Consider the following 25,996-nt stretch of genomic DNA (forward strand, 5'->3'; position numbering starts at 1 on the left):
TGACGACAGTTTGGAATTTTCTACGTTCAAAAAAGTCCTTAAAAAATAACGAATACGAGACTCAAGGCAGTGCATTTTTAGACCGCCAAGGAAATAGTTTAACAAGTAAATAAAAGTATTTAGACCGTGGACAGATCGAACATTTAGTTCCACCCGCACGTTAAAAAGTCGCTTACGGATGTATAAATTCGAAACACTCTGACGTACGCGTTTCCACTTCCGGGCGATGGACAAGTCACTTCCGATAAACAAAATCCTCTCCGCTTAAGCGTTCAGTCGCAGATGAACCAAATTCATTTTTAAGCATAGGATGCCGGGACCCAACTGGAGAGAGAGTCATATCGAGCACTGGAAATTATGCTTGAGGTAAGAAGAAACAAACAGTACACCTTTTATGGCTTTTATCGAAGTATCAGTAAACTGTCCTGTCGTCTACGAATACTACACATTTAGTGGGGTTGTTCGGTAAAACTGAAAACTGGCATCGGTACGACGACTGTGCGTTTACAACTTGAAATCGCTTTTAGTGACGTTTCAGAGTGAGAGGAGCAGGTTTGTCCACCTCACATCGTCAACAGTTAAGTGATAAGATGCACAAACTAGATTCGGTGTAACAGTTCAACTGGCTCTCAGATTAAACCGGCTCCCGATTCCAGATGTGGCCGCTTTTAGTTTTCTGAGTGCAGATTCGTCACAAGCAACGTGGAAACTGCCCTGTTCATAAATAAATACGCGAAACAGTGAAACAATTTCCATGTTGCTTGTGACGAATCTGCAGTCAGGAATCAGAAAACATGTAAACAAACGACCCACAGCTGGAATCGGGAGCCAGTTATTGTTGGAGCCAGTTGTACTTGTACTAGTTAAAGATTAGCCAGCTTTAAAAGTTTTTTTTTAAACCGGCTTTCCTCTTTGTTGCAATCTTAGTCAACACCAACGAATTAAATCAATTGGCAAATATAAAAATTGATTTTTCATTATTTTATTTTGTAAACATTAAATGTTTCCACGTTTTCCATCATTTTATTTAATAAATTATTTAAAAAAAAATATTTGTAGTTATTTCGCTTGTTTTCGTGAACTTAAATAACCTTGGATCAGGGCCATGGGACCAGATGACCGCCCGGGTGCGAACGTGGCCTGGAGAAAGGTTCTGTGGGAGCGTCAGCCGTACCCAGACAACTATGTGGACCGGCGCTTCCTGGAAGAGCTGCGCACGAACGAGGGCCTCCGCCAGTACCGCTACTGGGCCGTCGTTCGTGAGGCGGGACTGGTAGGACAGCAGCTTTCCTGCGTGGCCATTTTCATCACCCTCTGGCTCTACATGGAGCAGGTAACTGATAGTCAATTTTGAGCATTCTGATTGAGCACCCTTTACCACTAATTAAAAAAAAAAAGTCTGGCCTCAAAAATCCACACCGGTCAGGCCCTATATTTCACTAAAGCCTTTTCTGGTCAAGGTCCCTCCCTAGATGACTCGTCCATCCTTCTATTTTCTTTTTAAGGGCCTCCTGTCCCCAGAGACACTCCTGGTCATCAGCCTGGCAAGCTCCTTACTGGGCTACCGCCTGTACCAAGCTCTCGCATCTCAGGCGGAACCCGTTTGCCAACCTCGGACCCGTTTAGACGACTTACAGAGCGCCACTATTTTCCTGTCCTTCATCTTTGGCTTCTCGCCCGTGCTAAAAACGCTCACAGAGTCCGTAAGCACAGACACGGTGTACGCCATGTCGGCCGTCATGCTGCTGGCACACCTGGTATCCTTCCCTTACGCCCAGCCCTCGCCGCCGGGCAGCCTGTCCCTCAACGCGGCCCTGTTCGCGTCTGTGTGTCTGGCCTCCCGCCTCCCGGGCGCCCTCCATACCTTCACCATGCTCAGCTGCGCCTTGATGGTCTTCGCTCTGTGGCCCTGTCTGCTGAGGCGGGTGAAGAAGGTCGCCCCGTGCCATTTCGCCGCGGTGTGCGCGGGAGTGTGTGTGGCCGGCGTGGGTGGATTGGCGTCACGCTGGCCCGGCGGGGCGGTCATCCTGGCGCTGGCCCTGATCAGCGTGATCCTGCTGTGTCCCTGGCTGCTGGTCCGGCTGCAGAGGCACAAGGACAACATCCACGGGCCTTGGGATGAGGCGGAGATACGTGAGGACCTCAGTCGCTTCCTCCAATGAAAAATGCCTGGGGGAAGCAGATACAGGCTGGACACTTCATTAGGTACGTGAGATTCCCCTCAATAAAAATAGCCGCTTTTACAAAAATAATATAAGCTGAAGCAATGATAAATGGGCCATTACTAACAATACAATATTTTCCCCCAGATCTCTAACATTAATACTGAAGAATGTATTTACTTGCAGGAAACATGTTTTCAGAGTTAACGCTGCTATCTTTAATATTTCAAATGTTGACCTCAATAGTTAAGGTTTCTGTGAAATGTTGATATTATGCATTTATTTAATAGGGTGCATCTACAAAGTATTCACAGCACTTTACTCCCACCATTTTGTCATGTTGCTTTTTTATTTTATTTTTTTCCCCCTTGAAACCCTTCACACAAGAGCACAAACTCTCTTAAGTACAAGGTTGAAAGTAACCCGACGCCTGTAACACAACAAAACCTGCACTAGGTCCAAAAGGGATCCCAACCCGTTGGGTCAAGATTGTTGAGTTAACAAAGGGTAATAACTACCCATACTGCTGACTGAAAGCTATCGAGAAATGGGTTACTAGATTATCAATACAACTGTGGTTAAAAAAAGGAATGAGATTTTATATGATATCATTACATAGTGTTTTAATGTTAAAATGAAATTGAAGTGTGAAACAAGGCTGAAACAATGACGTGAATAATTTTCAGTTATAATGATCCTTAATATATTTGATTACACGCCTGCAGTACATGAAAATAAATCATTCTGTAGCTTAATCTCAGTAACATTTACCGCCTGCCGCTTTAAGTTTTTGCCCTCTAGAGGGCAGCACTTTCTTTCCTCAAGATGACACTCAATTACCACGTTTCTTACGGGTTTTTCTCTGGGTTGTTTTGTATTGATGACCTACAAGTGTTTTTATACAAATATTATAATTATGATTAGAACTGGTTTACTGTAGGTTTGTGATTGACTACAGGTAGGAATTGGTGCTGGGTCGCCACCTGTATCATGAAATCTTGTTATAAAAAGCATTTGTACTAATAAAGATTTCTGAGAATAAAGTATGATTTTAAATGTTTTGTGATTGTTTTTATGAAAAAAGTCATCCACCCATTTAGCTATTAGGAGCGGTGTTTACCTGGCGTTGGTTGCGAGTCAATTGTAAGGCACATATTTAGATTTTCAAAATTGAAGAGAAAGGCAATTGAAAAATAAAATTGCTCTTTATTAAAAAAAATGTTAAAAAATAATGTGGATTTTCCTTCCGTTTATAAAATAGTATAATATACACAAAGTTGAGGCACTTGAGGAATTGTGTACAAAACAGACTCATGACTTGCGTAAGCGTGCAGATGGCGGTGCTCGGGCAGAATCACACATAGCACAGCTGGATGGCGGCAAAGGGAGAGAGGGGGGTGGAGGGTCCTCTTATTTGGCGTTTGGGGCTGCCGGAGCAGGCCTCCTGGGAGGAAAAGATCAGACCACTGTTAGTTATGTCTAGTAAAATTCAACAGAAGCCGTGAGGTATAAATAGCAGCGGCGACCCCCGCCTCCCAAAAAATTTGCAGCTCAAGAGGGAGTAGCATGCATCAACTTTTTTGGTTTTTTTGCAAGGTATCAGTACTTGCCAGGCAAGCAGAGTTCTTGATGGCAAGGAGGACGTGAGGAGGAGAAAGCTTTGATTATTAATAGATATTAGATCATGGGAAATTATATATATATATATATATATATATATATATATATATATATAAACTGGGCTTAAGTGAGGTTAGTAGGTTCATGCCACCTCTAGCAATGGGGGGAGAGGCGGCTAGATACGTACGGTAGGATGGGAAAAGAGGTGGACCACAAGTGGGAAAGAACCTAAGGAACCTTGGAGCGCACAGAGGAAATGATGCAGGGAAGAAGGGGAAAGACGGGCCAAGAAGTGGGGAGGAACCCGGGTGAAGAAATGTACGAGACAAAGAAGTCACAGGGAGGGAGGGAAGAAAAATAATGGCCGTTGCATGAGGGAAAACTGGGACGGCAATAAAACATGCAAGCAGAAAAAATGGGGGGGGGGGGGGGGGGGGGGGGGCTTGTTGTCTCTGGCCGGGCTAGAAAGCACGCAGAGAGGGGTGCACTCTGCCCGCCAATATGAGAAACACATTGCGCGGCGAACCCCCGCCCAGCTCAAATAACCGTGCAGCCGCGAGGCCGAACCGCGCAGCTTCTACCTGGGCACACAGGCCGGGCCGGGAAGCCGCTGGTTGGCGTGGACGGGCGCGGGCGGGGCGCGGGCGCGGGTTCGAGACTTGCCGCCGGTCGCCGCCTTTTTAGGGAGCGTGGTGCTGCGTTTGGCGGAGAAGTCGTGATACCCGGGTTTCGGTAGACCTTCCCATGCGGGGGAGCGCTCGGTGCCTACCTGGAGTGCCGCGAAGAATCCGAGAGGGCGGCGTATCCGGAGGATGCGGAGATCTCACCGATGATGTCGAGCGCGGCCTGCAGGGCGGCGTGCTTGCCGAGCACTTGCTCCCGATGATGCCGCCGCTCGGGTGACTCATGCATCAGCGCCGAGCAGTCTCCCAGAGCGTAGAGCTGGGCCAGCAGCTCCGAGCTAATGAACTCTTTCACCTTGCCAGAAGGATTATAAACAGATGCGACAAGTCAAACACGCTACATGTTGTCAGCTGATATTTCACCCGGCTTTATGGCATTTTGCAAGATTAGGATATGGAATACAAGTTTTCTCTTTTGAGATAATGGAAAATAATTCAATGGAGTGGAACCTCCAAGACCGAAAACAATCCATTCCGGTACACTGGTCAACCTCACAATTGTGCGGAATTTGAAACGATTCGCCCCGAAGGAAATATAAATCTATTCCACCGCCAAACTATCACCAGCGTAAACTTGTAATAAGTGGGGATAGGGACCAATCCCCGCCATGGTGAGTGAAAGCTCGCCAAAGATTAATGCCAGGACATTTTTAATCTCTTTTCATTTCTACATTTTTGGGGGCTATTCCAATCGATCCATTTTTTTTCATCTCTGCACATGATTCCACATTATTTGATATCATTCAACATAATGCCAAAGCATTCTGCATGCTTTCATTACTTTCATTCAGTTTTCACACGCCATTTTTTCAGAAATGACCTCATCTAGTTGTATTTTACTCGGTAAATCTGAATCTACATTTATCTACAGTTATTGTATCTAACTGTCACATATCAATGAATTATAAAAATACTGCATCCACGTAAAAAGAGCAGAAGACCAAAAATTTCCCCCAACAGGGTGGCCACAGAGTGATGGCTCCGCCCCTGACACTCATCAAAAAAGGATTTCATTTTGCTTATAAATGCCATCATTTGGCGCCTCAGCATTTTTTTTTCTATTAGCTATGGCCTTTCTCAATGAAGCTTCTACAGCTATGCAAATTCCTCAGGAAAGTTTGCAAAATAGTGTTTAGCATACACTGTTGATCATCAGGTGCATGATGGCCTTGGGCATCAAGTCTTTGACGGTCTTATGAATGATGCCCATGTAGGAATCCACCAGGTTGCGGATGGTCTCCACCTGGCGCTCCAACTGCGGGTCTGTGAAGGTGTCGGCCGGCCAGTTACCATGCGCGTCCACCTGGGCAACATGCAAAAAGATATTTGTGTGCGCTTTCACTTTTTTCCCCACAAAACATGCGTAAAAGTGCACAGGGAGGAGTGAAACCCCATTAGCTTGAACAGAAAAAGCAAAGTGAAAGGGGGGGGGGGGGCATGGGGGAGTGGGTAAGAAAATGGAAAAAAAAAAAAAAAAAAGAGGTGAAAAGAGGGGATCTGCTGATTAGAACCAGACTGGAACACACACGCATTGCAAATGACATCAGTGGCCAAGAATGTTGCGTCGAGGAGCCAACGACGGAGCAAGATGCGAGGGGTGGGAGGGCCTCGCGCATGAGAAGAGGGGGGTGAAAAGGGGTTACAGCGGGACTGGCCAAGCGGTGGCCCGCGTGCTTTTACAGAAAGTTGCATATTTAGTCTTTTTTTTTGGTCACGTCTACTCATATGGTAGAGGAACTGGCTATATTTGGTGTAATCATTTGTCAGTTTATTCCTGAAAATCTGTTAACCAATCTAGTTAAACAGCTGGTTAATTAAAAAATAAAAATCGTATTTACAAATAAGATAATTTTCATCGTTGGTTACACATGGGGACAATGAAGATTAATGTCAGTTTATATGTCAAAATTGATTTAAATATAATTCATAAATCAATGAGTGTAAATGTTAAAAAAAAAAATCTGACATTGCTTACAAATAAGGTAGATGAGCTGGTCATATTCCATCAAATATTTTTCACTTTATTCCTGAAATTTCATCAATTTAAATCTAAATGATTGTTAAACTATGTAAAAATCTACATTGTGAAAATTGGGTAAAAATATAACATTGAAAAAAGCGTTTTCTATTCAGTTATACAACAAAATATTTTTATGTCTTGTAACTAATAAACATTCAGTATTTCACATATTTAAAAAAATGATATTCACATAAGTACAATATTAAAATATGAATTACTATTTTATGATCAAAATTTGTCATTTTTACATTCACATTTTGATTAAAAAAAAACAAAAAAACTTTTACTCCATCTACAAGTGACGCATGCCACCTGAAAATTTTGAAAATCAAACACGGGGGCAACAAGCGTGGCGAAAGCAGGTAGGATGGATTTGGGGGGGTTCACGACGGGGTTCTACAAAGGGGTCAGGGTACTCACCGTGACCTCCTCTGGGTAGACGCCAGCCCGGAGCAGAGAGGACTTCCAGATGTTCAGCTCCTCATGAGAGTTGCAGGCTAGCTCCAGAAACTTGTGGTCCTTGTACACGTTCCTTCAAGTAAATCAAACACTTTGGAAAATCAAATAAAAACGCAAAAGAAAAACACAGCACCTCAAAAGTTCCAATAGAATTCAACGGAAAATGAATCAACCTTTCATATGAAGCAAATTATATTTAACTACAATATAAAAAAAAATGTTGCCACATTTTTGCTACAGTTCAGTTGACACTGTGCTGCTTATCAACTTCAGAAGTTTCAACAGTAGATATTTTTCACAAAGCTTACGTAAATGATATAATAAGCTAATAATAATGATATAAGCTAAACGGACATTAGCGCAAAGCTACTATACATTTCTTTAGGGCCCGACTGATTCGTTGGCCAATTACAGCCATTCAAACATCAGCCAAAAATAACAGCCAATTAACGGTCAATTTGAACTTTTGACCTTTATGTACTGTGACCATTTAAAGCAGTAGTATACAAGTAACGCCAGTGTAAATCTTCATTACTCATAAATCTGTACAATAACATTGTATCCTAAAACAGATGGTTACATTTGTAGAGAAGCTTATTCAGTTCTGACTCAATGATTAGGTGTGCAATGCGAAGAACTTGCGCAAAGAATTGACTGGGATGTCACTACTTTCACGACCTAGTCATAGTTTGTTTAAAAATATATTAGGAATCGTGCAACACATATATAGCATGAATGTGTTAAATATGATAGCTTTTCAACTATAAGTAACACAAAAACATGACAAAAGGAATGTCCTTATACCTTCATTTATTGCGCCATGTATTCTGACAACTGAATTATTTTTCTTACACAATTTACCTTTGACCTCTGCGATTTGGGAGTGAATGGGAACCAGGACGGCCCATGAATACAGAAAATCTGTATATAATTGACACCTACTGCAATGCATTGGGAGGAAAAAAATGCTCATTTATTATAATTTTTAAATTGAATCAGATGATTAATTTGTCAATTTTTTTGCTGCCAAAAATCTGCATCGGCCTACTCCACATCGGTCGGGCCCAAAATAATTACACGCACCTTTATGTTTAAGTTGAAAACCTTAAAACACCCTCAAAGCCCATATTGTGATGATATTTGGTATTGTTATAAGGAGGTATTTTTACAAAGCAAATGTAACCATTTCCAGACACGCCCCCTAACCTCACCCCCTTCGTCTATCCCACAGATATTTATGTAATTAGAATATAATTAGTGAACTCTAAAGTCATAATTTACAATCCCAGCAAAGTGCCAGGACTCCACGAAGTTTGGCCTGTGTCCACTGTGACCGCAGTGCTTTTTTACTACTATTCCAATCTTTGGGGGACAATCGCAGCATTGTCGTAGGAGTCCTGTTGATTTTGAACGACACCATACTCAAACTGGCGGGGATCCAAAATCTCATGTTCAGCTGCTATAACTCATCTACTGTACTCGTACGCTCTCCCCTTTTGTTTGCATTTTATGTCCTCGCTTCCACATCAGATGTGCTTTGGCTGCACAATCCACTCAACCAGAAAAAAAAAAAAAAAAAAAAAAAAGACGGCAATCTGCGTCCCATCTGTAAGACATTTTTCTTTAATCGCTCGGTTGTTTCTTCCCTCCTCTCGCTGTTCCCGCCTCACAACCTCAAATATGTGAAATCCGTGAGTGTGTGAGACACAACTTCTATGCTGAGTATAATGGAGCGCGCGAGGGAGAGAAAGGAGATCAACAAATAGTCCAGAGTTGCACTGGGTGAGGCTAATAACTCAGGGTGTGGTGGCGAGCAGTCAGGGCAGCAAGCCAACAATGACAGTACGAGAACGCTATTACTCTACAACGTGGCCGAAGAAGCTCCTGCGTGCCGGCCACGTACAGTACAGCCCGCGTCGTTCGGCGTGCAATTCCAAACGGAAATCAAGCGACGGACGGGCTCATGGCGAGGCTTCAAAATCATCAAACTTTGATGCCACGCTCCATCTGTTTTGTATGCTTGCTTTTGATCGGGGTGAGACGGAGGGAAAGTATGGTCGATGCCCAAAATGGCTGCTTCAAACCAAAATGGCCAACTTCCTGTGCGGTCATCATGGGTCATTCAGACTTTGATTTTTATACATCCTGTTATGATAGACTGGCTCATTTTTTTTTTCTTTATCTTAATGAGAATCCTAAAAGATCGTGAGACTTTGTCACCATTTGATGATACCTGCTTTCGATTGGGGCTCATTCTCGCATAACGAGCTGGTCAAAGTGAAAGGCGTGAAATTTGCCAAAACAAGCAGTTTTATTTTTTAAAAAATGGCTGAATTCCTGTTCTATTTCAGGCATGGCTCCGTGAGACATTTTGTACGTCCTTTTAAGACAGACATATTTCATTCCAACGGATGATAACGGTGCTATTGTTGCACCTAAATTTACAAGAAATGAGCAAAAATAACAAACTAGCCCTGGAAGTGACCCAAAATGACCACTTCTTGTCCCATTTTTCAGGCATGGGACTTTGAGACTTTTGCTGTGCGCCCTAACCTCTCAATTCCATTTCCATGGGTGAAAGCAGTGCTATTTTCCACATAAATCTGTGAGAAATTATCAAAGTACAAGTGCTGGAATTCATCCAAAATGGCTGATTCAAAACAAAACTGGCCAACCTCTTGTTCCAATTGGAGCACGGGCCTTGAGGCTTTTTTTGCGCACCTTGTTTTGATATCCATCCAATTTTGTTTCAGTGAGTGAAAGTGCTGCTATTTTCCACATAAATTTGCAAGGAATGATCAAAGTACAAGCGCTGGAATTTATCCAAAATGGCTGCTTCGAATCAAAATGGCTGACTTCTTGTCCATATTCCGTGCATGGGTATTTGAGTCCTTTTTGTGCATCCTGTTATGATAGACAACCAATTCTATTTTAATGGGAGAAACTAGTATTATTTTCCCACCTCAATTTATGAGAAATTCCGGGCACGGGCTCTTGAGACATGTTTGTGGATACTGTTATAATGGAAATACCCATCCAAACTGGTTTCAATGGGTGACTGTGAAACATGTCTTTTCTTCTCTAATTTTACAAGAAACGCCTCCAAAATGGCTGCTTCAAATCAAAATGGCGATATTCATTTCTGGTATGGGCCCCTGAGGTTTTATTTCTGTCCTGTTATGTAAAGCATATTCACCCAAATTCGTCAGCTCGTGAAACTAGCGCCAGGGTCCCATTTTTCCAATTTTCAGACTTTTCTTAAACGACGCCATTTTCCTAAGCCAAAATCCTCTTCCATTTCGAGCATGGGTCCATAGCCTTCTTCGTATGAACTGTTCTGATATACTAATGTTGGAAAAGTGTCTACTGTCGATCTCCAATCAGGACCTGAGGTAACTAGACCAACTGGATCTTCTGCAAAGGAATTCCTGCTCTGAACGCGGCTGCTTTCGATTTCAAGACATTTTTTTAGATGAGTGCAAATACGAAAAAAGCAGCAGAACAGGAAAAGGAGGAAAGGGGAGATGTTGGTGTTGGTTGGGGAGTGGAGTGGGGGGGAAGGGGGGGGGGGGGTTGGAGGCAGAGGACAGATTTTGACACATTCCTGGCCGATGGCGCTGATATGCTTTCGTCCTCCCCTCAAACCCGTTTTCTCGTTCTTCTCTTTCTTTGCGGTGAGTCGAGCAATTCTTTCCAAACGAGAGCCGCCTCATGGCTTGATCCAAGCGCCCTGGCTTTGATTAGTTGCTTAATGAGCCTGCCGTGGGTATGCTGCGCTCCACACGCTTGCGAATGAGCGCAGGTTGTGCGCGCGAGAATACAGCGGTATAATAAACGCAGCACATATGTGCTGGTCCTATCAGCTCCGATTACGCTCGTTCTCCTCAGAACTCCTCAATGTTCTCTCCATCTGTTTCACATACTTGAAGGCAACATATTAAGAGTAGCGTATACATGGAGACAATAAAACCACACCCAACGCCATTGCCGTACCAACTGAATATCCTCTGGGCAGAACAGACAAGGTCACAGGAAGGGCAAAAGTATCTTCCCGTTTCCTCCCCTTGCGCGCACTTGTCAAAAGGCCGCGGACAAACACACACGCGTTAGATGCGCACGGACCTTGATTCTGAATTGAAGAGGGCGAAAGCGAACTTGCTGGACATGAAGCCCCGTTCTACATCTCGGACCTTGAGGTTGTCCAGAGGGAGCATGTACCTCTTCTCTGTCTCCTGCATGAAAGAAACAGGAGCAAAAAAAAACAGAAAAACACACACACAAGCAAAAATGGTCAGATAAAACTTGACAGTGGTATGCACAGTAAAATACGACACAGGTGGGTTTTTTTTTTGCACTCGTGGGCTAAGTGCAGTCACATGTCTGCAACTAAACATTTTTCAGGCTGTGTCTAAAGAAATGCCGTCCAACCGAATCGGGGAGGAGCTTGTGCAGAGGTGTGCGAGGCTGATGCTGATACAAATCATACGGTCGCTGTAGGGCATAATCCTCCTATCGCCATAATCATTACTTTTCAGTATTTTAACATTTCATAAAAGTAATTGATTGTGGTTTCAGCAAACCAAAACTTGCTTTTTTGTTTTTTTTTTAGAGGTAGGATGGGCAGCTTGTGGCTGCACCCATACACTGGGAAATCCCTTGACTAATTTGCTTTTTTTTTTTTTACTCATTTTCTGTCTTTCCTACACTACGATGGACCCCCACAGTCATGCTTCAGCACCTGCGGATTCACCTTTTTCTGCATTGTTTTCTTCCATTTTTTTTAATCTGTTTTCTTATATTTTTTTCTTGTGAGGTCCATTTTTCATGGCATTTCCAGGGCTCCAATTATATGCAGCTTTTTGCCAGTCGTTGACCCAATGACTATTCTGGGTAATTATATATATATATATATATATACATACATACAACCCAGTTCATTTATAAGTTAGCACTATGTGTGCGTCTTAACTCATTCAGCTGCAGTGATGATCATAGATGTAAAACATCCGTTTTTACTGGGTTCCAATGACAGATATTGAAGTCAGAGATCCATTTTAACTGGACTAGCAGCGAATGTGTTTAAGCTGGGCTATCAACAGCAAGGTTAATTGTACTCCCACTCAAACATGAGACATCATTGGAAAGGCCAGGATGTCCAAACGTGAGCAACAAGGAATTAGTCTAGCAGCTCCAATGAGTAAAAAAATAAATAAAGTTCAAAAATAAGTGTCTGAAAAAGTGGACAAATGAAACAGGTGGGGTTCATGAAGATTTTAGACTGCTTTGGCCTGCGCAAAAATAAAAAAGACAAGGCTCCCACCCGAAAAATCTGAAAATAGCGAATCAAGAAAAAATTCCTATCAATCGGGTCCTAATTTCTCCACATCCCTTTTGCAGCGATATTGTGCCTTGCCTACTTCTATGTAAAACATCTGAGCTTCTGTTACAGCTGATGCTACAGTTGTATGGGATCTCTGTGTGAAAAAGGCTAGCAACGGAGGAACGTTCAGAGAAGTGCGAAGAAGCAGACGACGTGGAAGGCAAGGAACCCAACAGCTCAAGCTGGCAGCTTCCGAGAATGATAGAAAAAAAACTAAGACGCTGGTTCCACATGTGAAAGCCATTACGGAGATTCGGGCTCCAATGCACAACATTTCTCCAAGAGTGAAGCCCACCCCCCTTAACATTTAAGAGGGGGCTTCCAAAAGGCCGCTGTGGTAGAAGGTACAGCTGTTGATGAGGTAGTCTTGGATGGGACTTGGGAGGACGTGTGACTAACGTGCTAGAAAATGCTTCCTTGAATTGCGCCGCCTTTAATGTGGTCAATTACAATGCAGGTGTGCATGCACCTGCATTTTTTTTCTGATCAAAGGTGCACTGGTAGAACATTTTGGATTTCCCTCTTCCTCCCAGTGCTCCCCTGAACCCTACGACTCTCTTCCTCCATCGACTCTTTCCTTTTTTTTCCCCCCAAAAGGGGCCCACTTCCTGTAACAGAGGCCGAGGGAGAGAAAAAAAATGACAGAAAGCGATTGGCGCTGTTACAGCAACATCTGGGATCGTTTTAGACGGGAGGGGGGAGGAGACTGGATGGAGTATAGGGTGCTCCAGAGGCAGAAAGTCGAGATGAGGAAGAGGAAGGATAGAGAGAGGTTAATTTTGCGGGAGGAGATGCGGAAAAGGCTTTGAGGAGCGCTGAAGAGCTGGACAAGCGGGGAGAGAGTACCGACCATTCCCAAAGTTGATCCCCGTCAAGCCATATATGGCCGCCGGCTTCCTCCCTAACTCTCTCTCCTCTCTATTTCCTTTTGCCTTCCTGAACTTAACAGGCAGGACTCCCAATGAGTCAAAGTGCCACGTCGAGAACTGGATACTATCCCGGGGACGTCGCCGGCTACGCGAACATCCCAGAAAAAGGAGAAAAACCCTGAGGAGTGAATGACGGTCGGGAGACGGGATAAGATGGACGGAAACTTTTGGCAGCGCGGAAAGAGGCCGCATTGACAATGCACATGAAGGCTCCTGCTCCGTCATCCCAGTGTTCAGACTACCTGTTCAGGATTTTGGTGGTGTACAGTAGTCTGCACATTGGTTAGACTGTGCACGGAAAGGCTTCGGCGGGCGTTTTTTTTTTTTTTTTTTTTTTTCATATACTCACGCCAACTTTACAAAGTACATTCTGTTGCGTCTGCAGAAAAAGTGTTTTTATTGGCTGTCGTTTTACCGTTCCTGCAAATTCCACGATAGACCAGTTTTTAGTGTTTGTGCATGGCTACAGAAAGAGCGCTTGTGCTTGCAGACTTGATCTGGCGAGGTGTCATACATCAGGGCTGCTGTGTCTGAAGCAGCGTCTAATGGATGTGGAACAGGCCATACACACACAGACGCAGAGGGAGGCGTGTAGATCAAGTGTGTGCATTAGTTAGCTGTCTGTTTATCCTCAGGAGGCCCACGGGACGGCTGAGACAGGGGTGAAGGAATGCCTATCTGCTCGCGGCACTCAGATACAAGATTGCACGTTTGTAATCCAGGAAAAAAGGCGTGGAACATGCGGGGCCTGTTACAACTCAAGAGATGGAGAGGTGGAAAAGTGGGTGTTTGTGAGTGAGAGTTGCATAGGGCGGATGGCCATGTGGGATTTCTCTGGGCAAGAAGATCTTGGAAGCTGGTGTTTGGACAAAGCTTCAAATTTTCCAGCCAGGAATGTGCATAGTCCCAGGGAGACTGCCAACCACAGAGAGAAAGAGGGGGGAGACATAAAAAAAAAAGGGGGGGGTGAAAGAAAGAAAAAAGGCGGCGAGTGGAGGAAAAATGTCTGTGGACGTTGTGTGGGCGGGAATGTGAGAGTAGGAACTGCAAGAGAGGAAGCAGACGCTTGGCTCGCGCGCACACATTTGGGAATAGCATATCATAGTGTTGATTTGTGCAATAGCGTGGATGACTGAAAAAACGCATTCTAGCGTCACACACTTAAAGCCTTCCGAGGGATGCCATAATAGCTTGTGTGATCATTGCAAAGTGAGGAAAACATTGTGGTTGTGTGTGTAAAATAAGTGTGCCCGGGGCTGCTGTGTCTGGGAACTTGCCGTTCCGTGATGTGACCATATGTGCGTCTTGAGTGTATATTTTTCTACGCCATTTTCATGCCGGTGTGTTTATGTCAAGCTCTGCGTGTGTACTGTATACTGTATATACAAGTCTGTGCTGTGTGTGTATGTGTGTGTGTTTGCTGGTCTTTGTTTGGATTGGGGCAACTCCAGCTGTGTCAAAGTGAGCTGTTCCAAATGCCTGAAATCCCAGAGGAGGAAGAAGAGGGGGAGCGAAGGGAAGAGTGAATGGGGGGTGAGACCAATTTGGGCGGAGGGCTCAGTGACAGATCCAAGAAGTAACACTTGGGTCAGTGATCCTTTTTATTTTGCAAATGTATGCAATTTAGACCACATTTTTCCAATGTACTGCATCTGTCAGTTTTTTTTCGGGGTTCAATGACCCCCACCACCACATATGACTTCACTTCCTGCTCATCTCCCCTATGACATCAGCCGCTGACCAGACTGTTGTGGTGTGTCTGCCTGTCTACACTTGCTGTGCAGACCTTCTGCTCCTGTACAGCAGGCACAGACAGGCAGACAGATGGCAGCCCCACTGACACCAGGAGCGCCCGCTACGGTTCAAATCCTGTTGCCGAAAACCGCGATTCCCCACTCCGATACTTCTCTCAACATCCTGTTGCACCTGTATTTCAAGCTGACTTCTCCAAATAAAGCCACTGTGACTCTCAAATGTACTTTTGTGTTTTTCTTTTGGTCGTCAAAACTTTGAAGCGCTCACCTCATTGTCTTTGAACCAGGACAAGCTCTCAGTGGTGAGGATGAACCAGTAGTCCTTGGCGATGATGCCCACGTTGTTGATGCTGAGCCATCCTTTTCTTATGATCTGCACAGAGACCAAAAGTTAAGAATTTAGACGTCGAAAACTTGAGTGTGGAACTACTACTTCGAGAAGAGGTTTCGATTAACCAGGGGTCCTCAATTACAAAATGAAAGGCGACAGTATGTATTTCTCTCAAATTATTAAGTAGTTCCATCAGATATATTTTGATGTTTTTCTTTTCCAGAGTCCAGAGCACTTTAACCTTGAACTTATTTCCTCCCAATTCCTTTCAATTGGCATCAATGATACAGAAATTTTCATTGCCTTCATACCTATTCCCCCATGAACAAGATTATTTTCTCTGTTCAGAATGCATTGTGTGGCTCAACCTGTTGTATTAATGCATGAAAAGTGAAAATGACTGCTTGGTAAAGCGCTTTAGACAACATGTGGTGTAGATACAGTGCACCGCATTTACTACATTATGTGCTTTATATGGGCCGGTACACGCTGCCTTTATTGGGGACCAGGATTTCTTCACATGGGCCCACTTAGTACCCTCTTGGTACATTTATCTCTTGCGCTTTGTGAAACAAAACTCTCAATAATTTGGGTACACCCCAGAAAATATATATTAAAAATATTAAAAAAACAAACAAACACAATAATAGTAACTATGCTGTCTTTGTATGATATGGCACGGGTATACAGTGTTTGCGTCTAGCTACTAACGGGATAGTAATGGAATGTTAACATCTGGTGCGTGCTAGACAAGACGTACATAAAAATGGATTTGCGTATTTCAAACTCAAGCAGAATTCATTTGTTCATAATCGATTAATGTAATTATTATCAATCAATTAATTCAAAGATCTGCTATTACTCACTGCCTACTTGAAAGCTGTATTTTTTTTTTTATTTGTTGGACTGACGTTTTTATTTTTTTGGGAAAAGTACTCTGATACAAATGGATTTAGTGTTGATTGGTAAGCCAACAACAGTGCTGATTTGGGCTCCATGTAAATATCTGTTTGTCCAAATAGCCCTGGGTTTGTATTGCAAGGACCCCTGGATTATGATGTGCTAAAGAAGAATCCAACTAGTGAATACTGTAAGAGCAAAAGTTGTGAAACTTGATAGGAGATAAAGTTAAACAGAAGGTCACCGAGGCGATCAGAAACTTCCCAGGAGATTGCAGCACTAAACATAAAAAGCAGCGTCCCTCGGAAGGTAAGAAAACGCAGGAGGAGACTGAGAGAAACTCTTGTGATGAATACAAGGAATAAAGAATAGGAAACTAGTGTTGAAGAAAGTCAACATTAGTAGCGCACATAGACCAGATGACAAAAACACACAATTAATGAAGCGGCACAAGGCCTTTTTGTCAGTGTGCACGGTTGCAACCATCATGCCGACCCAGAATCCTGTGCACACATATGTCCAGCAGAGGCTTAAAGAAATTGGTATCCTACTATTAGACTCGAGGGAGGGGCCACACCCTGGAGATGGGGAGAAAAAAAAACAAAAGGAGTGAAGATGGAATCCAAATGTCGCTGGCTCTGATCAAGAATTTGGCCAGTCATACTAATAATTCAACTACTAACGAAAGGTGACAGCGTCATGAAAGATGCCTGTGACAGTTTAATTCTGCCAAAGGGTCCCTTGGTTTGAACACAGCGGGTGGACAGCCAAGAACAAATCATCATCATCTGACATGAATATGCAGCTATGGCGGCACATTATGATGCATTAGATCGCAGAATGCCTGTCAACATGTTTTGCACTAAACTGGCATTTTACAGTAATCCCTTACAACATGTACATGGTGGTTCACTCAGGTTTCAGATTTCTTCATATAAATGTCAGACGAAAAAAGTAGACTGAAAAACATGTGTCGTGTGTTTATAAATGAGATTAAATTCACCTGTCCACATGCTCTCTGTCAAGCTTTAATTATAAAACAACTGTTTTCCAATCCTAAATTTTACATATTTTATGCTTGCATATTTTTTATTTGGTGCTCAAATACCTTGACAAGCAATGCTAAAGAAATTTCAGGCAACATGCATTTCACAAAAACTTCCCAGGGTCCCAAAGTTAAACAAAAACTTAAAAAAGTAAGCAAGTATCGGATGTTAAAATTTAGTTTGTTTTAATTGGAAAAAAGGCAAACGGGTGCAAAGTGTTTTCTCTTTCAAAGTTAACTGGAAAGTTAAATAAATACTTTCCTAATGTTAACACAGTTTAAAAACAAACTATTATCGGCCGTTAGATTAAAAAAAAAACACCAGTTAGTCAAAATGCTAAATATTTGCAAAAAAAAAAAAGGTTTAATGGTCTTTGTATTGCAGCGTTTCACCTATCATGGGTGCACTAAAAAAAATAGTTATATGTCATTAAATAATCATGAACAATATGAATTTTCACCATAGTGAAATAGGATTTTGGATGTGAGCCACCAGAGTTCTGACGTTTTTCTCTCAGTATTGGTCTGGAACGTAACTTTTGCGTTGACAGGGAGGAAATGGATGTCATTCGAGCTGCCAGTCAAACATGATTTCTCACCTGTTGCACTCCACTGCCTGCAACAATCTTGCTGTCAGTGCGCTGCAACAGAGGCGGAGCCCTGATAGAGACAAAAAAATATTTTTAAAAAATCTTGTATGAAAGCACTTTTCCAAGGTTTACTCACTGAGCAAAGCCGATAAAATCTTCATGTTTGGTATTAATGTACGCGAGCTGCATGTCGATGAGCAGAGAAATCTGAGGACAACAAGAAACTTAAGCGACACTGAAGAAAAACACAACCCGCGAACGTCAAACGATTCGGTAATGAAAAACAAATGCACTGGTCCGAATGTGCGTGACTGACCTGATCTCGGCATATGCTCTCTTGTTCTCGGATTTCTGCGGTGACGAGCCTCTCCGTTTCTTCCCGCAGTTTAGGAAAAGAACTAAGCTTTGGGGAGGAGAAGTCACTTGAGTTAAGGCGCACGACGCCACCGACGTAAAACCATACCTTATTAAAGCATTCATGCACGGTGGAGAGCAATTCCTTGCAGACCATGTCGACAAATCCAAAACATGGAATTTTTAGTTTGGAGATCTGCTTCTTTACAATGGCCTGAAAAGCCATATCCGGAGTGAAAAGGCCGGTCCTGCAAGTAAACCACAAAAAATGTTGCCTAACAACAGAACTCCGTTAGCATTAAAAGCAAAAGATGAAACAACCTGACGCCGTGGATGTTCCTGATGGCATAGGCGATCTCCATCCGCAGCTTCTGTTCATCGCACTTCATCTGTGAAAACAGAAGTAACGTGAAAACTGAAAACAATGGTCAACTGACTCTTGCACCTTCATTTTCCTGGCAAGTTTTTGGAGAGTCCCATTATAAAAGAGGTTTTGGGGTCGGGTTGGCTAATAAATCCAAATAATTTGTCCGTTTTTCATTGATGTTTGAACATTTTGTAAGGGATTTTTCTAAAAACAAAAAACAAATGCATAAAATAAATCTTTCCTTAATTACAGTATTTCAATTGAAATTATAATCATCCAGAATGATGAAAAAAATATATATATTTTTGGGAGCATCTATCTTTTCTGTATTTTCTGAGAATCCACAACATGAGGATAAATAAATTTGATACCATCCTTGCCCGATATGAAAAAAATAATTATAAATTAGACATCCTTGCACATCGTACTTCAAAACTAGGCTCCACCCACAAGAAATGGTAAAAATTCAGCCCATGATTTGGATACATTCTCTTATCAGTGTCCATGTACGGGTTCCTGTATTTTGTCTGAAATGGCAGAGCGCTGCAAATTTTCAAGTCCATCACATTATGCGCCATCAATAAACCTTGTTGAGTCCCACAAAACACCAACCAAGGCACACGCACTTTGTGCAGTAGATAGGGGAAGCGCTCGTGGAAGATCTGGTTGATTCTCGCGCCTCCCGACAGGTGTACGGTGTTTACTTCGTCAGCCGAGCCCTCTATCAACTTCTCAAATTCGCTGCCCAGTTGCTGCACTAGTCTGAAAAAGAAATGACGGGAAGCTACCCAAGTAAAAAAAAAAACATTACAGTGAAACCCTAGCTATCCACAGTTTTGGTCCTCTTTCTATAATCCCACACAAGTGTACCAGAGCTGTGGCTAAATAGGAAAGTAGTCCTTGGTGTCATAAAATATGCCGATTGAAATACGAGGGAGCCAAATTCAAATATGAAAGTTTGCAAGGCTTTAGCCTTTTATCAGTAGTTAATGGTATGTGTATGCCAACATCGTATTATTGCGTATCACAGGTGTAAGGCTGAATTCTTATATCTTCACAAAACCCAAAAACGTCAAGTTTTTCCACCTTCAGCAAAGCATTATGAAAGTTAGGGAGCTATTTTCAGCACTTGAAATTTCTCAATAATTTTTGAAGAAGAGAAAAAAACACCCACATACATGTGGTTTTGGACTGAACAATAGTGTAACTTTTGGGTGAGGAGGAGAAAAAAAAACCTGCAAAATGCCCAACGCAAGCAACACAACAAATTGCTGAATACCTTTTTATAAACAAAAGGCACATAAAAAATGTTTATTATTTTATTTTTAAAAAAGTAAATGGTAACAAAATTGTCTTTAAAAAGTTAAGACAATTTGCAATGGCATTTCGGCAAAAAACATTAATTGGCAAACATAATTTGCCTTTGAAGGCCACATCAAATGAGGCGGTTGAATAGATCTGGTCGATCAGATCTCGTTGCCTCGAGTTTGACACCTGTGTACTATTGCATGTAAGCCACAAACCACGTAGATGTCACACACAAAACGGGCTACAGACTCATTTCGACATGTGGCATGCATAAAACAGTGGTGGAAATGTATTATACAAAACACATTTCAACAGACAAACAAATTTGTGTATTAAAGATGAGGTTGCAAAGGGAGGTTAGACCTATCAAAATCTGTTAAGATTTTGCCCTGCTGAGCGGCCATTAAAAAGCTCAAGCATCTGAAAGCCATTTATTTTTTAAGCTAAAGTAACCAGATTTTTTCCATATTCTCAGCTTTAATTATGACTAAGACAACAATTTTTAAGGGTGAGCAGGTGGTTTACCGCAAACCCTTCTGTGACTCACCTGATGAGGGTCTTGGTCCTGCACATGGGGTCATCTGGATTATACAGTTTGTACGTGTCAACTTCTTTACCGATGGACACAAGTTGGCACTGAAGGTAGCTGCAGAGTGCAGGCAGACTGTCCTGGATGTGATTTGTCAATTGCTGCAAACAAATGAGCAAACTGTGAGTAACAACTGGTACAGTGTGACATTTTGTACTCTTCTGCCCGTCTGACCTGGTTCAGAGACTTCTGTAAGTACGGCGTGCCCATTCTGTCGCACATGTGCCTGTAAGCTGGGTGGGACAGGAGGAACTTCTTCTCCGCTTGCAAGGCTGTCTTAATATCCGTTTTCCCGTCAATGTCCTTTTGACTGCGGTTCACGAGCCCTATATAACCTAGTGGGAGGAAAAAAAACTTTATTGTAGGCTGCTACAATTGAGCTATATTTGAGCATTATTAAAAGGCACACTCGTGCGGTGAGTCACAGTATCACTCATTGCCCTTCTTAGCTTCATAGCTTGAAAGAGAATAAAAACCATTACTTAAGTATTTTGATGTGAAAAGCTTTCTCAGCCTAGTTTGTTTGTATATTTTGCAAAGGAAGTCACTGAATTGCTTAGCAAATTTCCCATTAGCTATTTTCAGTCAGAAACCAGTGTTTTGGTGAAACCAACTGATAATCTACTGCTAAAGAAAAGTGCTGATATCTCCGGTGATGTGATGGTTTCAACTACCAAATTTCATTCGACTTTTGAAGCGTGTTTATTTTTTTCCCAGAAAAGTCGGAATCCTCCACTCTGTGCGCATTCCACTGTAGATGTTACAACATGAGGCACCATGACTAAAGCTGCAGCTCAGTGCTGCTGTCTTCAGGGGCTTTTCAGGGGATAATGCATTAAAGTGTTTTTGGAAGAGGTATGTAGCGGCGCCACACCTGGTATTGCTTGACTGTAAATCCTTATCTCATCTCAGACACACACAGTGACTCACCTCTTTTCAGTGGAAGCAATCTATTTTCTAGTATTTCCCGAGCATCCGTTCCTTTATCCATAAGGTCCAGCATGGTGATTACGCCTATCGTGCGCTGACCTACAGTAGAGTGGGCAGGGGGGTAAAAAATCAATTATACATGCCGGATATATTACACATTACCAATTAAGAGTTTAAAAGGAACATATGACGGAAAATTTACTTTTGATGGCTTGTAATACAAATAATTGGGCCTGGAGTATCTTATCTTCCCCGCCGTCAAGTGTTAATTTATACAACCAAATAAATAAAGTAAATAAGTATATAAATAAGTAAGTAATTAAATATTTACTTGCCACTCTTAATTCTTTCAGCTGGAGACGTCAAAACTTTTACATGATGGACTCGGACATTGGTTCAGTCTGCTCGCTTCTTTTATTGAAAATAATCCTGTAACAACCTCTGCTAACATGAGCTGCTGTTAGCTGCAGCATGCACCGGCTGCTAACAGCCAATTGACATCTGCCCTCTTGCTTGTTGCATTACGATAATTATTACGGATACGGCAGATATAAAAATACACATCTGTGCATCAAAACTCAACATCTGGCAAATGAATCAATCTTTCTTGAATGGTGTTGAATAAAAAATATATATACAGTTTATCTTTAAGTTATCGTTTATAGGACACACTCACACATTTTACCTTAATTTTGGGGGGAAAAAAAAGGGTGTCATATTTGGGGAATTACGTTAACTCATTCACAACTGTTGACGACTATAGATGACAAATATCTACTTTAACTGCGGCAGTGAATGAGTTGAAATTACTCACTGAGATAGGACCGCCCCATCAAAACAGGCTGATTTCAACCAAGGTCAATACAGAGAGTGAAAAAGTAAGCAGCCATTCCTTGATACTCGCAGTATTTTGATATATTAGTCGTAGACTCAAAAAATGTAAAATATGTTGTTCTTTAAAACATGTAGATGACTACCTAACATTTGCACTGCAGTAATAAGTCATCAGGCTCAGCAACTCACCCTGCGGGTCAACATCTTTGGCCAATTTGAGCGCATCAGAGTTGGCCAGGTCCATGTTGGCAGGTGTGACGGCCAGGATGAGGCAGTTCTCCTTGCAGATGTACTGCATGATCATGTCTCGCACCTGGTACTCAATGTCTGGTGGCTGGTCGCCCACGGGAACCTTGGTGATGCCAGGCAAGTCCACGAGGGTCAGGTTGAGCACTGCGCACGACAGATGTTAGCGTGTTTGGAGCCGATGGGTGACGATGAAAGCGTGAGGTGAGATTACCATTGGGAGAGAAAATGCGGAGGTTAATTGGGATGGGAGAGATGCCTTTGTTGTTTCCTGTGAGCCTGCGGGTTTCTGCCAGGATTTCTTGGCGGATCGCATCGAAATCAGAGAATTTCTTCCCCCTGCTGTGCAAAAATTCCCCATACTCTACAGTGACAAAGATACAATACAACAATTACAGAAATGTAAGATTTTAAAACACCTTTGCAAGAAAATGTATGCACAGTCCAAGTCAAAAGTCTGGAAACACTTCCGAATTCTAATGGTCTCAAACATGTTAAGAGGTCAAGAAAATCAAAGCAATTAACCCTTGAAAATGTGCAGCTGTAAACTAAAAATCATTCCAAGTCACAGAGCACCACTAAAATCATAAAGCCGACTGAGAAATGTGAGAATGTTCAAAGCTGCTGCATGAACCACATGCTCAACTCTGCAATAATTGATACATTTCAATTCCAACTTTGTGATTAAGTGCTGCCTCCACGAGCGATATTTTTATTGTTTCTATGAGCGCAATCAGGAGTGTGTCATTGGCCAGGAAACAGAACTCCATGTTCTGTCAAAAAATAAATCCAATCCTGCAGAAATGAGCCAAAATTGACTATTTTTTCTCTTACTCCATCTAGTGGTAGCTCTACGCACACACAGATGAATACAAATGTCAACATGCACGCCTTGCATCATCAATAATCTAGCTCACCATTTTCGGAGTGATGCAGCTGCAGCACCAAAGGTCTACGAGTGACAATCCCAGTGCCACGGGGAAGGAAGTCCCTGTCAGAGTCAAATCAAACATACAACACACACTTGAAAGGAGAAGGAAATTCATACTGACGCCAAGGCAGTCACACATATTTGTCTGGAGCCCTTAAAAAAAACCTTCTTATTTCCCACATAAATCTTGATTAGGGATGTTTGTTTTCAGCGCATCCTGCTCCTGATCACATTTTTGGCACAGAGCCCACATTGGGGGTGTCGGAACACACAGCCAAACAAAGGAAATGAAACATATCAATGCACAATCAGGAAGGCGCGTACAAAAAGAACTTCAGTCATTGCTTTGAAACAATTCCTAATCGGACTGCAGGGATTTCAAATGGTCCGCTCCTCATGACTGAGCTGCAAAAAAATTCTTGAGGAAACTTACTCCTGAGTCACAAGACAGTGTGCTGTTTTGGGACTGAATTAAATTAACCCTCTTGTCACATTGAGCAGTACTATCAGACTTGGGATTTACTTTGGGTCTTTTCATCCTGCAACACAAAAACTGTGTGATCATTAATCCCACTATGGACCACAATTCATTCTGTGACGACTTTAACAAACCCACTGGGATCATTGTCAAAATTTGCTCCAGGAACAATCTTTATTGACAGTACAGAGAATGTTTTGTGTCAAACTTCAACAGCCCCAACTGTCAGTGTAAAAACAAGCTTAGCTGTGTTTAATAAAACCAAAATGAATTAAAAACACTCCCTCTTTGAAGCTTCCCAACAGACGCGTAATGGACAGTAGACTTTAGACAAATCTGATGGCCTGGATAAGAACGATAGACAGTTTGCATTCTAAGTCAAATTAGTGATCAGCAGTCATTTCCCAATTTGTTGATCACTGGAGTCACAAAATAAAACATTACAGCATTGTTGTTATAGGGCAAATTTGGGGCATTTATGGGCTGTGATGGCCTCATCTTGAGGAAATAGAAAAAAAACAAGATATTAACAAGTTCTTTCGATAGATATATTGGTTCAGCTTCTGATCACATTGGTGATTTGTTATTGTTTTAATTTTTTAAACTCGCTCAGTGATCATTTACTGGAACTTCGGGCGATTTGAGGATGAGGGGTTCAGTGGTGCTGAAGGCTTCGGATCACATCCAATTGTGGGAATTAAGGTGGTATAGGAGTTAGTGGTTGCATTATTTTTTTGAGGCAAAAAAAATGTTAAACAATTTTTATTTAGAAGTGAGCACGTGTGCCTACCTATGTAAAATGTCAACCAAGTACTTTATAGTGTTAGTTTGTCATCAAATGTCTTAAATCTCACATTTTTGAGACGTACCTTAATTCACTTTGAGTGTGCTTGCACAGTCTCAAAAGAACTTACCTGCCCACAAAGTTCTCCAGCACCGAGCTTTTCCCGGAGCTCTGCCCACCCACCACGGCAATCTGCGGCAGAAGGAGGCTGTAGCTCAGTCCCACGTTGCCCAGAGCATCCTGGAGGCGATTGATCATGGAGATCATGCTGCACGGGCACGATGGCGGTGGTGCAGGAAGAGGTGGTAGCGCTGCTATGAAGTCGGAATTTCCGAGTCCCGGAACGCCCCCCTGAACTCCCCCTCAACTTTTAAGAGGGCTACCCCGCGGCGTGTCAACAATAAGCTGGTGCTGAAAAAAGTGATAAAGAGAAACTCAAAAACCACACTTTACACACCGTAAGAAAACAAAGATAAAAGACATGAACACCCAGTGGCACATGAAGAATACACGATGCTAGTGTCGTCACTTGATGAGTTCAAGAGTCTCCCAGTGTTACGTTCAATGACACGCGGTGACCCATCTTGCCGTTGCCCCTAGCAACGTCGCAACCAAATACTGCACTCAATTTTCTTGACAAACTTACGACGAGTGAACTTACATTTATACAAGTTATAGAGGGCAACCAAAGTTATTTTAAAGGGCTCAAATTAGGGGCGTGTTTGCTAACTTGTTAGTAGACGAAAGCTAGCTACGTCCAGATTTTGGGCGAACAACCGTTATTTACACACCAGGTTCATTTTGTTGACGCGGGCTTTTCACACGGTTTCGCTTCTCCTTACCTCCGTGTAGACATTTAGGAAGTTAGCCCCGATACCGAGTGAGCTCCACGGTTAAGTTGAAAGTGGAGACAGGAGCTGTGGGGAGGAAAGGGGAAAAAAAAACACTCCCAACTTTTTGACAGCTAACGGGCGCGAACGGTCTGCGCATGCGTGTCAGACAACTTAATTTGTAAAAAGAAAAACAATCATGTACTCAACGCGTTATACTTTGTAATACAAATGAAACTCCGGTTATTCCTCCAAAATAGACTACACAGATGAATTAAAAATGTGGGGAGCAATTCCTCTTCCATTGTAAATAACGCTTCCTCATTCCAAGGTAGTGAGGCGTGTGTAAGGGAAAGGAGTGCACCCCGAGGGGAGTGAAATGGAATCCCTGGTGCTAAAATTAAGGGTGAAATAATGCAGAGTGACACATTTAGATTACATAAAATACGCTGCTGTTTTACTTTGTGATAGT

General features: G+C 42.5%; 2 protein-coding genes across 3 annotated transcripts; one reads left to right on the forward strand and one right to left on the reverse strand.

The window, feature by feature from the left end:
* Positions 1-222: 222 nt before the first annotated feature.
* On the forward strand, positions 223-3,222 carry pigc (phosphatidylinositol glycan anchor biosynthesis, class C). Its single transcript, XM_088426659.1, has 3 exons — positions 223-366; positions 1,102-1,333; positions 1,506-3,222. The coding sequence occupies exons 1-3, from the start codon at positions 311-313 to the stop codon at positions 2,160-2,162; spliced, it is 945 nt and encodes a 314-aa protein (XP_088282785.1). The 5' UTR covers positions 223-310; the 3' UTR covers positions 2,163-3,222.
* Positions 3,223-3,348: 126 nt separating this feature from the next.
* On the reverse strand, positions 3,349-25,771 carry dnm3a (dynamin 3a). Of its 2 annotated transcripts, XM_088426650.1 has the most exons (22): positions 25,537-25,771; positions 24,825-25,105; positions 23,419-23,492; positions 22,716-22,865; positions 22,445-22,648; positions 21,422-21,520; positions 20,666-20,826; positions 20,450-20,592; positions 19,221-19,356; positions 18,549-18,616; positions 18,337-18,475; positions 18,190-18,276; positions 18,010-18,080; positions 17,883-17,943; positions 16,790-16,816; positions 15,276-15,380; positions 11,067-11,176; positions 6,906-7,017; positions 5,607-5,768; positions 4,552-4,760; positions 4,364-4,477; positions 3,349-3,606 (listed from the first exon to the last, which is right to left on the reverse strand). In XM_088426650.1, the coding sequence occupies exons 2-22, from the start codon at positions 24,959-24,961 to the stop codon at positions 3,573-3,575; spliced, it is 2,403 nt and encodes an 800-aa protein (XP_088282776.1). In that variant the 5' UTR covers positions 24,962-25,105; positions 25,537-25,771; the 3' UTR covers positions 3,349-3,572. The 2 variants fall into 2 exon arrangements, with proteins under 2 accessions (XP_088282776.1, XP_088282777.1); XM_088426651.1 differs by lacking the exon at positions 16,790-16,816.
* Between the last annotated feature and the right edge of the window lie 225 nt (positions 25,772-25,996).

Source organism: Hippichthys cyanospilos, chromosome 10 (assembly GCF_059441005.1).
Source record: "Hippichthys cyanospilos isolate Australia breed blue-spotted pipefish chromosome 10, RoL_Hcya_1.0, whole genome shotgun sequence".
In the NCBI taxonomy this organism is placed as follows: domain Eukaryota; kingdom Metazoa; phylum Chordata; class Actinopteri; order Syngnathiformes; family Syngnathidae; genus Hippichthys; species Hippichthys cyanospilos.

What these genes read in the sequence shown, in the direction of transcription:
- pigc (XM_088426659.1), top strand. Translation starts at nt 311, where the DNA reads ATGCCGGGACCCAACTGGAGAGAGAGTCATATCGAGCACTGGAAATTA. An exon ending in CACTGGAAATTATGCTTGAG is followed by an intron (nt 367 to 1,101) that starts GTAAGAAGAAAC and finishes ACCTTGGATCAG; the next exon opens with GGCCATGGGACCAGATGACC. An exon ending in TCTGGCTCTACATGGAGCAG is followed by an intron (nt 1,334 to 1,505) that starts GTAACTGATAGT and finishes TTTCTTTTTAAG; the next exon opens with GGCCTCCTGTCCCCAGAGAC.
- dnm3a (XM_088426650.1), bottom strand. Translation starts at nt 24,961, where the DNA reads ATGATCTCCATGATCAATCGCCTCCAGGATGCTCTGGGCAACGTGGGA. An exon ending in AGGACCAAGACCCTCATCAG is followed by an intron (nt 19,357 to 20,449) that starts GTGAGTCACAGA and finishes TTTCTTTTTCAG; the next exon opens with ACTAGTGCAGCAACTGGGCA. An exon ending in TGCACCTGATGATCAACAGT is followed by an intron (nt 4,761 to 5,606) that starts GTATGCTAAACA and finishes CCTTCTGGCAAG; the next exon opens with GTGAAAGAGTTCATTAGCTC.